This window comes from Zootoca vivipara, chromosome 1 (assembly GCF_965207765.1).
Source record: "Zootoca vivipara chromosome 1, rZooViv2.hap1.1, whole genome shotgun sequence".
Lineage (NCBI taxonomy): Eukaryota > Metazoa > Chordata > Lepidosauria > Squamata > Lacertidae > Zootoca > Zootoca vivipara.
The window spans coordinates 87,326,496-87,339,030 of record NC_142582.1 but is presented as its reverse complement, the minus strand read 5'-3'; the positions used below and the strand labels follow the sequence as shown (position 1 = coordinate 87,339,030).

Here is a 12,535-nt window from a genome sequence, read left to right as displayed (position 1 = left end):
AGGCAAGAAAGCTGCCTACCCCCCTCTCCTTATTCTGAGGCACTCAGTGGCAGGGGGTGCCCAGATGGGTGAGGAGGAAATGGAACCTTGGAAGTGCTGTGCCCTGCGGGTTCCTCTTGTGGCAGGAGGGGACCTGTGGGAGGGCAACATGAAAAAGGAGGAGGATTGAGTTAATATTATAAGATTAAGATTTGAAACTGAGTTGGAAAATTCGCCACAAGTAATCAGAATTTGTTAGGAAAACCATGAGGAAGACTATCGAGGGAGTCGCAATTAAAATTTTAAAATAACAAGAACTGGGAAGTTTCAACTTTTCCCAATTTTCTTTTTCTTTTTTTTTTTTTTGGTTTGTGGTGTTGTATGATTATGAAAGAGTTGGGATGCAAATCCCCATAACTCCTTCCTCCCTGTTCTCTCAGTGGCAGGGGGGGGATAGGGGAGGAGGAGGGAGGGGGGAAGCTGAACTCAACTCACAATTGGACCCCTTTGATTCTTAAAGCACACGGGTTCCACTGGTGGCAGAAGTGGACCGGTGGGTGGAGGGAAAATGAAGGGACAGTGCTATATTGTATGTTTTGTTTGTGTCTGTCTTTTTTGAAAATCAATAAAAATCTTTAAAAAAAAACAAAAAAAAACTCTGCAGCAGAAAAGCCCATAGTCTTGCCCTTGTGGAAATCAGCAAGCAGTCCCTCTGTATGAATTCTCAGAAGCACAGCATCCCCCCCCCCATTTGAACAGGATAATGGTATCCTTCTCCCATTAAACACCAATGGGAAGAAGCAGAGTCCCTGGAGGAGAAAGGAAAGACTAACAGGTGTGACCAATGGACTCCATACTGATCAGTCAGGGACTCAGAAGGGCAACAGGGATTCCCATACTAGGCAATGAACATTGTTGGTATATGGGCTGGGATATGGCTTCACTTAAGACTACGGTTGGGCTCCTTCTACTTTGCTTTTATTTCTTACACAAATATGAGGCTGGGAAGAGCCTTTCTTCTATCCGTATGCTCTGATGAAATATGGGGAAAGCCTGTGTTTTATTTTTCTGTGCAATTCAGGGGTTCAGAAATTGAAAGTTGCCTTCAACAGCAGTTTCTCTCTTAATTTTGGCAGGCAGAGGAGGGGGCAGGGGTGCTGGGTATAGGGGGTGCAAGGGGCTTCAGCTCCCTCAATATTTTTAAGCAAGGGACTGTTCCCCCCCATTGAGGGGGCTGCTATCCCCTACTGCCCCTGGGTGATTTTTGTCCTCTGCACCCCCACAGCAATTGCCAGAAAGTTGTGGGTGAGAGATATAAACCAAGGAATTAGGGTCATCTAGTCCAAGCCCCTGCAATGCAGAAATATTGACATGATTTTTGCCAATTTCTCCATCCTTCTGCAGACCTCAGTGTCACTTCCCATGCTGTTCCAGAAGGTCCCCTGCACTTGATGGAAAATATTTTTGAGGGGCAGAGTGGGCAGAAGGAATAATTGAAAAAAAGCCCCCACCTGTAGGAACACCAAATTAGTGGAATTCTGCTGCAAGCAAGGCTGGAACCAAGCCAGTAGTATTCAGATCCTAAGCACCTTTGTTTGTAAACAATTCCATTGTTCAAAATGCATTTAGCCAGGGATTTCTGATTCATATGTTAATATCTAAAGAAATGAAGTTAGTGAAAAATGAATTTAGTAAATGGATTCTTATTTCTTCTATTTTTGCCCTCAGTATTCTGTTTCTCTGAGGAAATATTCCAGTGATTTTGAGTTAGCTGACTAAATCCTCTACAGGTTCCTTATGGATGCTTGTGAAAACCAGAGAATAAGGGGACATTTTTTTTATTTTTCCTAGGCTACTCCACAGTATTGGGTAGCTCAGAGAGGTAAACTCACATGGCTGGTTTTCTCAATTTCCCTTAAGAATACAAAAACCCCATTAGACTTTTATAAGTTTGTTTAATTATTCCATTTTTGCGACTTATATTTGTAGAAATGCTTACATTTCAAGCTAAAAATCATGTATGTATGTATGTGTGTGTATGTGTATATATATATATATATATATATATATATATATATATATATATATAGCCATTACTGATTTTTTTAAATTCCAAATTTCAGTTTTACTATTATTCTGAGAATAAGGCTACTTTTATTAATAAGATTTTAGAAAGAAAGCTAAGTAAGTGACCAGCCAGAGCAGAATATGTCTGGTAACAGAGGAAGAAATTAGCACAATGAAATTAACAGTGAAGCACTCAAAAGGGAAGCACTGTTTAAGCCTTGGGGCATGAAAATAAGGCACCCATTTAATACAAGTGAATGGAGATGAAGACACACTAACACGTTTGCTCTATAGAAGCAAATGACATACTTCAGGATAAAAGCCTTCAAAATGGTCAATTAGGTCATGAAAGAAACTGGTGTCTTCCCTATTTCTCTTATGGGATGCTCCCCACTTTTTCAGGAGTTGGTAGAGTGATTCTGTCCAGGATGATAAGCTGTTCACTTCTCTCTCTTCTCAGCTCCACTTCACTGCTTCCTCTCTGTTCCATGAAGGTATATGTTCTAGGATAATGTACCACTGAGTTTTCAAGTCACAAGTTTATTGCCCAGTAAATACAAGTGAGATGGCTAGCACAAACACTGAGGAAGAAAACCATCTGCAAAAAGCAGATGGTGGAAGCACTAGCTGCATGACTTCAAAAAATTTTTTAGAGCATGCATGGGGAACCTCTAGCCAACGGCTCAAATTTGGCTTAATTTTGGCTGTTTCTCCTGAAGCCACACACACTGCTCTCATACACACACACTGATGTCATATGATATCAGATGTGAGGCAGGTAAAGCCACAGCTGCAAAGGAACAATTAAGAGCTCCAGAGTGCTTGAAATATGGCACCAAATGGAGCTGGTGATGGAAGATTATCCTTGCTTAAAGTCTTGCTTTTAAGCAATAAAGTTTGCAGCTATGGTTTAAATTCAAGCTGGGGCTGCAAAGCAAGAATCAGGAGCACACACTGAAGTTAAATCACTTGAGTCATATGATGTCATTAGTGTAAGGTTAGTATCAAATAAAATAAAAACTAACCTGCAGTATCATCATCATCATCATCATCAATCATCATTATCATATTTCTATACCAGTGTTGGGTTATTAGGGGAGGGGTAGTATCTCTGGTGGGGGACATGTTGTGCTCCTTCTGGGGTAGTTTGCCTACCTTTGGTCTCCACCCTGCACTCAGCTCTCACCAGTGGCTCCTAGAAGCTGTCAGCATGCAACAGTGGCCACTCCCCGAGAAACAGCTTCAACTGGCCAGCGAAATCAGGTGAGGGTAGTCAACAGGTCCCAAACCCTTAGTGAGTTAAGGACTTCCCTGCATATGAATACTAGCTATGGCGGATTGAGTGGACAAGACCAATAGTGGGTTCAACGGTCAAGAAGGCAGTTACTGCACATGCTGTTGTAGAGGGAAGTGAGGGGCAGATGGGGTTCGCCAACCTGGGAAGGTAGCACATCTAGGAGAAAAAAAAACTCTGATCCTAAACCTCTGCTGCCTTGCAGCTATACTCATTCATGATAAAGGCTTTGGGAGTAAACATCCATACTTGTTGTGGTACATCTTTGCGAAAAAGACAAGGCTAAGGAGTAAATGCTACACAAATCTGGAGTCCCTAAGATGGTTGGGTGGCATCTTGTATGCCTCCTTCCGGCAACTTCTGCAGCTACTGGTCTCTACAGTCACAGCAGGTGCTGTAATTCTCTAGTGGTTTGATTTCAGTCCCAGAGGCACACTCTATTGTCTCTTGAGACAGACGGATGCCAACCACATCTGAGGATCACAGTGCGGTTTACAATATAAAAACACAAAACTATATACCATAGTAACAAACAAAAAGAATATCATCCCAGTTTAAAAGGCCATGGATGGTTTAATCCACCAAAGGCCTAGGAGAAAAGGAATGCTTTTGCCTGGCACCTAAAGATATGTAACAGAGGTGTCAGGGAAGCCTCCCTGGGGAGAGCATACACAAGTGGGAAGCCCATTCGCATGTTGTCATCTTCTGAACCTCTCATGGAGGAGGTACACATAGAGGGATCTCAGATGATGACTGCAGGGTCCAGGTTAGTTCATATGAGCAGATAAGGTTCACATAAGACTTATATTTCTTTCCCCAGTCATCTGTCAAAAGTAGCCTGCAGAGGCTAGGCCAGTTCTGGATCCAACCTGCTGGTCAGATCAATTTCCCTACCTACCCCTGCTCTAGAGCTCATTGGGAAAACCCCGTCATATAAAAATTTGAAAACTGTAAAAGAAAATCAGTAATTTCACAACATGATCATCTAGTGACTGGTCCTCTGATGTTCTTGCTATCATCTTAGGCTAACAACCTAATTACATTAATTTGGTCTACTGTTACAAGCAACTGAACCTGAAGATACTAGGACAAACTTGAAGGGATATGTACTTTCATATTTTTTTCTGCTACTAAATTATCCAAAGATTAGTATAAAATAAAAACTAACCCACAAAATAAAGTCCATAAGATGTTATCTCTTTCTGAGGCCATGAAAATTTGACGCTGTTTATCCACATATATACTTAACTGCTGAATTGAGTGGACTGAGGTCATACTGATTCTTTCCTCATGTCTTCTAAATCTGAGAAACGGGCACATTTTACATAATTAGACCATAACAATCTCTATGGTACTATAGAACTTTTGGGGGGAGTTTCTTGCTACAAATCAGTTTAGCATTTCTACTTAATGAGCTTCTTAAAAACAATAGTAAACCAAGAAGAATTTCACTTTTTAAAACATAAACTAGGTGTATGACAAAAGTTTAAAGTATGCAATTTAAGACCAGATGGCACAAGAGGTTGTTAATATTGCAAAAATTGGCTGATGTTCCTCAATAGCTTTCATGCTATAATGCTTTTTATATAATTAAAAATTGCAGATCACAAAAAATGAAATTACCGGTACTTTTGTAGCCTTTTTAGGAATAGAGGGCGATATCCAGCATAAGAAATACTCTTGAGTATGGCTTTTTAACACCAGTAGTTCAGGAAAGTTTAATAGAAATGATTCATGGAAATGCATTAGCTAAAGTAAAGGGAGTTCTGATAAAATGAAGTCATCTTTAAATCTACAATCAAACATATATTTCCTGGGAAGGTTCTGTGTCAGTATGATAGTCCTACATCTGTAACTGTCTGCATACAGATGCAGAGGATACAAAACTGGGGGTGGAAGTGGGCTACTGGGCACAATTATTTCATGACTGAAGGGGGGAAGAAGAAGAAGAAGAAGAAGAAGAAGAAGAAGAAGAAGAAGAAGAAGAAGAAGAAGAAGAAGAAGAAGAAGAAGAAGAAGAAGAAGAGTAGTTTGGATTCGATATCCCGCTTTATCACTACCCTAAGGACTCTCAAAGCGGCTAACATTCTCCTTTTCCTTCCTCCCCCACAACAAACACTCTGTGAGGTGAGTGGGGCTGAGCACATACCCTGAAAATAAAACAACTGATTTTTCTACATCTCTATCTGCAGGCTACTCATTCCACCTGTATGCTTCCTTTTTCTAGGCCCAAGCACAATAGTGGGGGTGGGGGTGGGGGTGGAAGCATTAAGGGAAACAAGGAAGGAGAAAGCAGAGGGTGGGAGAGTAGGCAGGGAAGAGAGGGAGTGGAGGTGAGTAGGGAAGAGAGACCAAGAGGGGGAGAGCAGGAGTGGTAGGAGAAAGAGTGATGGAAAGGAGGAGGAGTCAAAGATCAGGAGAGAAGGGGAAGGAAGAGTAGGTCAGTGGTGGATTTTAAGCTCTCAAATGTCAATGGTGCCCTATGGGATGCTAAAATTTAGTGCCCCCACCTCTCACGCTCCATTCTACAGTATTGTTTTGGTGCCTCCTGCAGTGCGATGCCCAGTGAGACTGCACCATTCGTGCCACCCTAAAACTGTCTCTGGGTACGTGAAAATTAGATAGGGAGGAGGAGAGATGAGAGGAAGACAAAAACAACTGAGCACATTGTTGCTTGTTGTATCCCGCAACTTGCTTAACGGCAACCACAAAAGTTAATTTAATTGCTACAAATGGCTACTTGCATAATATTTTTAGGGGAGTAGAATTTTTTTTTAAGTGTTGAGTTATAGAAAAACTGGGATTAGATCAGCAATCTTTACTTAACTGAAAGGGAATTAATTAGCTGTGTCTCCACAGGAAAAAGAAGCAAAAGGGACCTGCACTTGATTTGTTTTGTTGGCTGAGTGAGCATGCAGGTAAAAGAAAAGGATAATCACATTTGTCGTTACCATGGTAATCATTCCAGCTAACTTTATCCTTGCAGAAAGTGCAGCAAAATGATTGCTGCATATCCAATGCGAGGAAATATTTCCTTGGTAGAGGTGGAAGAAGGGAGACTCTGTTCTTGTACACAGAGGCCTCAGGGAGTTAAAACTGGGAGACGGAGAGTCTCCTTCCTTCTCCTGTTTCCCCACTCCCTCCATCAATATCTTGCCAATGAGCAGGAAGTGAAAGAGATCTGTGTCCTTCCCCCTGCCCCTCTGATAGTTTATTTATTTTGTAGGCTTATATTCCACTTTTCAACCAGAGTCCTCAAAGTGGCTAACTATAGTTTTAAAATGCAACAGTTATGTTGTAAGTGGGAAGGTGAAGGTCAAAAGGAAGGAGATCCCCACTCTGCTGTTCCTTCTCCCATGTCTTCCACATCTCTATGCACATAGGGGCAACAGAGATGAGGACATTCATTTTTGCTGACACAGTTAGTAGGACACAAACAATGGTGTTTTAAGTTCAATTATAGATTTTTTACTGATTCTATTAACCTCAGCTTTCTAACACAGTCAGTCAGATACCATTTTTCAGAGTTAGAAGGAGGTTATTGTCCAGATTCCAATTGTATGCTGAGGGAGCAATTATTTGCCGTGACAAAATGATTTGATGGCTGACTAACTGGCTATATAAATTTTCTCTTTAAACCACAATGTACTGCTCACTTAGGAGGGGGCACTGACACACATACAAAAGACAATTTAGAACAGGCATCCCCAAACTGCAGCCCTCCAGATGTTTTGGCCTACAACTCCCATGATCCCTAGGTAAGAGGACCAGTGGTCAGGGATGATGGGAATTGTAGTCCAAAACATCTGGAGGGCCGAAGTTTGGGGATGTCTGACTTAGATACTATCTGTTCAGTTTTCAAGTTTTCACTTTCTGAATCAAGCAAAGCCAACAACAAGAACTGGATTAGGATGTTGGTAGAAAAGTGTTAGTGATGGATACCAGAAATATCTGGCTGTCATCCAAGACCAAGCAATTTGAAGCCCAGATGCAACCACCAATGCTCTATAGAATTGAAGTAACCTTTGAGAGTTGCAGTAAAAGAAATACCATAATACATAAAGTAAAAAACACTGAGGCAGTTTTCATTGCTGATCAAATTGACGGAACGTCTTTAAACCAAACCAAAAAGCTTCTATCTGGGAGCAACCAATATCTTACAATTAATGCTTCTCATCTAAAATAAATGCTCTTAAACTCTATATACTTGATAAGAGCATACTGAATAACAATTTAGTTCATGTTTGCTCAGAACACAACACTATGATAGTGGGAATAAACGAACAGCTGTGTCTCCTCCTTATACAGAGTGGAGGAGGCAGGCAGAATGTCTGCAGATATTCATGCAAAACCCTCTGGTAGGTGTGTCTTACCGGTTTTCCTGCACTGCCTGATGCGTGATGGGAATAACAGATGAGACCAGGAATGGGATGTTCACCTTTTGCCATGATAACAGCAGAACTGGTGTAGGATGGATGCTTCTAATGTACAATACATAATAACTATGAATACAGTGACAGCAAAACATGAAACTAAACAAGCAGTGACATAGAGGAACAAGGATGAAAACATGGAATACCTGAATACAAGTTGTTTAATGAGCACAACTAGTTTAGATCTCAGGTATTTTTCTGCTTTTCAAAGAGCAAATGGATAACATAACCACAGTACCTTGGAAGAGGGCACACCAAGGGTGTAGGATGTTGCCCAATATCCAATGCCTGGGTTGGCTGCCCAACTGGCAACAGTCTTATTCTGCTGCCCAATTGGCAACAGCTATGGAAGGAAGCAAATTGAAGAGCACCCGATTCCTCCATCACTTGCTTAGTCACCTCTTCCTTGGCATCCCATGCCATTCTGCAACATGAAATGTTGAAAGCAACACAGGCTCACAAGAGGCTCCTAAGCTTTTGTGGGGTGCCCAGGACTTTCAGTGAGCACATTTGCTTCCCCATTGCTGTGGTAACAAGGCTGCAATGTGCAATGCCCTTTACTTGTGCTGCTTTTAAAAGAGCTGTGTGCACTGCCTAGCAGTGGCTGCATCAGGACTTTCCTTGCCCAAGACTGTGGGTGGACAAGAACCATCCAGATCACTGTGACTGGGCTGGCAAGGGCACAATTCCATGTAATATTATGAACTATTGTTTAAAATTCAGCTTCCACTGGTCAAAAATGAATATCTGCATCATGCTTGCACAATCCGATATATACATTTAAAGAAAACAGTTTTATACATGGGGGGGGGGATATTGTATTGAGATCATTTGAAGACATGATCCCTGAACTACAAGAATGCTGATATTCAGGGCTCAATTCATAAAATGAGGGGTTTCAGGCAATGTATAAGGCATGATGCAGACACCTAGACCTCCATTCCAGGTTTCAACTCTACCTTTCTAGGACTTGAATCTCTCTTAAGCTTGAGTCTGATATCCCAATTGAATAACCATGTTTAATCTAGCAAAAAAAATTCTTCACAGAGACAGATAGATATACCATTTGTGCCTATTTAGCTTCCATTGATTTTTTAAAAAGTGAATCTTGATATCCAGAAGCTTGGCTTTCTTAGGGCCCATCTGAATCCAGAGATGTGGAAGAGCACCAAGCTGGACTGCTACAGCTGCACATAGAGAGCTCCATCACTCAATCCAGTCTCCAGTTTTTTTGGTAAACAGGTGCTCTGTGTGTGTGTGTGTGTGTGTGCACGCGCATGGTGGTTCTACAAGGGCTTCATTTTCATATCAGAAAATGACATTTCTCAAGTTATTACTAGGTTCTTTCAGCTACCATGGCTCATGGTTTTGAATTAAAGACCAATGGCTCCTAAGAGCAACATGTGCTCATGAAACAGGATATTCCTGCTTCCTTCACTGAAGCCCCTTGAACCCACTGCTTCTAACAATGGAGGGAGCCCTGGCACAGCATTCAATGTTGCATGGATGGTGCAGTCAGAGAGGAAAACTAACAGAAATGGGTGACCCTTCTTTGTTTAAGCTTAAATGCTTTCCTCTTGTACTACGTTATTGTTAGATCTATGCCACTGTACTTCATGTAATGGGGAAAAAAGGAAAATGCTATACAGAGAAAACTTAAAATTATATGATTGAAATGGAAAGACCTCTTATGTTTGTAACTCTAGATTGACACAAATTAAATGCATTCCTGAAAGGTAACTAGCTGTTCAGGGAAAGTACCTGAGATAGAAACCAGTGTGCTGCTTTGCACATAACCTTAACTCACCTTAGCTGCAATGGCTGCAGCAGTTATATGTGAGGAGGAACTATCCTCTGTTGAAGCAACTCCACTATCTTTTTTCTCTTCCTCCTCTTCCTCACACTGTACACCTTTGTCTTCTGTCTGCTTGTGTGGGCTGATGGTTGGAGGTGGAGAAAGAGGTGGTGGTGGTGAAGGTAGATCTTCAAGTTCATCATGCACCTCTTTTACTTTTACAATGGCATCCCGCAAAAGGTCAATGGCATGAGGTAGGGCTGGCAGTATAAACTGAAAGCATTCCTGTGCACAATGAGAAAAATGACAATGAACACTTACCTATAAATGATAATAGCTATTGAGTAGTCCTAATATTAAAGTTGACTAGTGATCTGATATGTATGTTGTTTTTAGGGGCACATTATTGATTTGATATTATATTGATTTGATATTCAAATTCACTAAAGCTGCAGACATCTTAATTTTCTGTTTTACTTTATAATGTGTATGTCACAGTTAAACTCTCTAGGCTTTTCATTTCCTTTTGCCCTAATGGGCTGTAGGAAATTATAATTCTGTGGCTGAAGAAATTCTAGAAATATAAATTTTATATAAGACTATTTCAAAAAGTGGTAGGGTTGGGGTTTTTGTGTGTGAAACAAATAGTGTTGAATTATTTCAACAATATTAAAATAAATAGCACTTAGTACTGAACCTAGCAGTAACACTATCATCTTTCTTCTCTGATTCATTATACAGACCCATCCACTTTTCTAGAGGTGTCCTTTTGATTTTAACATTTAATGTACCTTCTCACAATTCAGTCTTTACATACCTAGCATTTTTTCTTGGTTTTGCCATGTAACAACATTCATGTGGGGTAAGCACATTATTTTCTTACTTAATACAAAGCAAACAGTGGCTGAGAAGGTATGATTTGCTCAAAGACATGCCCTCAATCCCATCAGGCAGGACTTGGACTCAGTCCAAATCCAGCTTTCTTTACACTAGTAGACACAGTCCGATTTTTGTCCATACATATACCAAACTGGATAAAGCAATGTTCTTATATATGTTAAGATCACACTAGAAGATTTTCAGAATAAATAGAACTGGATTCAGAGGGGGGGGGGAAGGACTCAATGGGGCAGTGAAATCAGACTTCAGCTGCTACTTCCTCCGAGGCTTCCTAATGGTTTAAGGACTTTCCTTAATGTGCTGCAGTACAGTATAAGGGAACTCGGGCAATCAGGCAGAGGCAACTTTCAGGAGTGGAGTTCCTGCTGGTGGAAGTTACTTCTGCCCGATTTCCCCTTCAGTTCCCCTGGTCAAAACCACTCCATTCAGCAGTGGCCCCTAATCCTCAGTACCCTTTTGGGGAGATGTTGGTGGGAGAATGGGCTGGGGAAGTCTGCTTTCATCAACCATATAACGTATATTTCTCTTTGGATCCCACTGATAGTATTATTCTGACTTAACCACTGCCAAAGGCAATCATTTGGATGACTGTTATTGCTTGGTGTTTGTTTTTATCCTCCTAAGACAGAACATATGATATTCACTTATACCATGTCAGACCAATGGTTCAGCAAGCTCAACAGTACTACCTGGGATCCTTAAAGAAAAACAAGAACTGAAGATCGAGGAGACTGAACCTGGGACTTGTACAACTGTGGCACTAAAATTGGCAACCAAACATCAGATAAAGCAACAGAAGTAAATAACAGGTGATGGTAGCAGAAAAAACGATTCCAGACAACCTCCCAGGAGAAGCCTAGAAAAAGGCCTCTGATGGCAATTGCATACTGAAGGCAGTCCTTCCAATACTCTGATTCAAGTCATTTGTGTAATCTTGAAACTTAACACTCATTGGTAGATGACACAAGAATAAAACTATGTAGCCCAAATTTAAAGGAATGAATAGATGATGTTTGATTGTCACTATGAAAGTGTTTGGATTCTGGCTTGGTAATATTCAACTGATTGTACTTATTATGCTTATTTTCTATGTGTCTTAGTAGTTTCTATTCCAGGTTATTCTACTGTTGGAAAAGTTCAGATGGCTGCCGGTCCCGGATTCTGCAGTCCGGGACTTGGAAGGTAAGATTTGAGCCTCAACTTCAAGAGGAAGCCCCCATGTTATGTGTGTTTCTTGAGAGATGGACAAACACATTTATGCTCAGTTCCTTCCTAACCACTACAAACCAAAAACTCAAATTACAAGGCGCATTGGTTGTGTGGCTACACAGATCACTTGGAAAAAAAATCAGTTACAATTAAGTAACCTATCTTCTTCTTTGTGATCTCTATGCAGGCACAGATGGGAAACTAGCAAAGTGACATACAGGTGGATATCAGACGTGGGCATTGGAAACTAAGTTTAGTACCAAGAACAAAACTAAGGAAAGAACCTATGAGCATAATGAGACTGGCCAGTGATACCCAGAGTGAATGCCATTAATTTGGTCTTTTTGACCCACTTAAGGGTGTTGTCAGTTTAGGTGCTAATTTTGACTTTACAATGTCAATCCTTGTTCCAAGCCTTGGTACTTGGAAGAGAGTAGAGTAGAAAACCACAGCCAGTGTGACACTATAAAATGAAAGAACTTCAAATGAACTTTCAATTTAGTCAGCTAGATGATGCTTGGTGTTGAAAGACAGTTGAAATATGTGAGTAAACGGCAGGCATCCCCAAACTTCGGCCCTCCAGATGTTTTGGACTACAATTCCCATCATCCCTGACCACTGGTCCTGTTAGCTAGGGATCATGGGAGTTGTAGGCCAAAACATCTGGAGGGCTGCAGTTTGGGGATGCCTGGTAAACGGTCTGGTCATTGGACAAATAATCAGGAAAAGACAATATTCGTCCTACAATATGGAGAGTAGGGCAGGGTAGATAATTGGAAATCCAGAAGGGCAGAGAGATGGTGAAGTAAAATTTACATGCAATAACTTTCTGCCTTCTGTGTTTGTGGAAGCTGAGTG

The 12,535-nt window shown here is 41.0% G+C and overlaps 1 protein-coding gene across 41 annotated transcripts in view; it reads right to left on the bottom strand.

Annotated features, from left to right (window-relative positions):
- Nucleotides 1-12,535, bottom strand: part of GPHN (gephyrin) — a 223,035-nt gene that overhangs the window by 83,732 nt on the left and 126,768 nt on the right. For 32 of the 41 annotated variants that reach the window (XM_060274044.2, XM_060274051.2, XM_035113931.3 and 29 more), the window contains 2 exons: nucleotides 9,581-9,853; nucleotides 7,714-7,821 (listed from right to left, as the gene is read on the bottom strand). In XM_060274044.2, the coding sequence (XP_060130027.1) occupies nucleotides 7,714-7,821; nucleotides 9,581-9,853 (381 nt within the window). The remainder of the gene's footprint in view (nucleotides 1-7,713; nucleotides 7,822-9,580; nucleotides 9,854-12,535) is intronic. The other 9 variants (XM_060274078.2, XM_035114010.3, XM_035114033.3 and 6 more) reach the window with 1 other exon arrangement.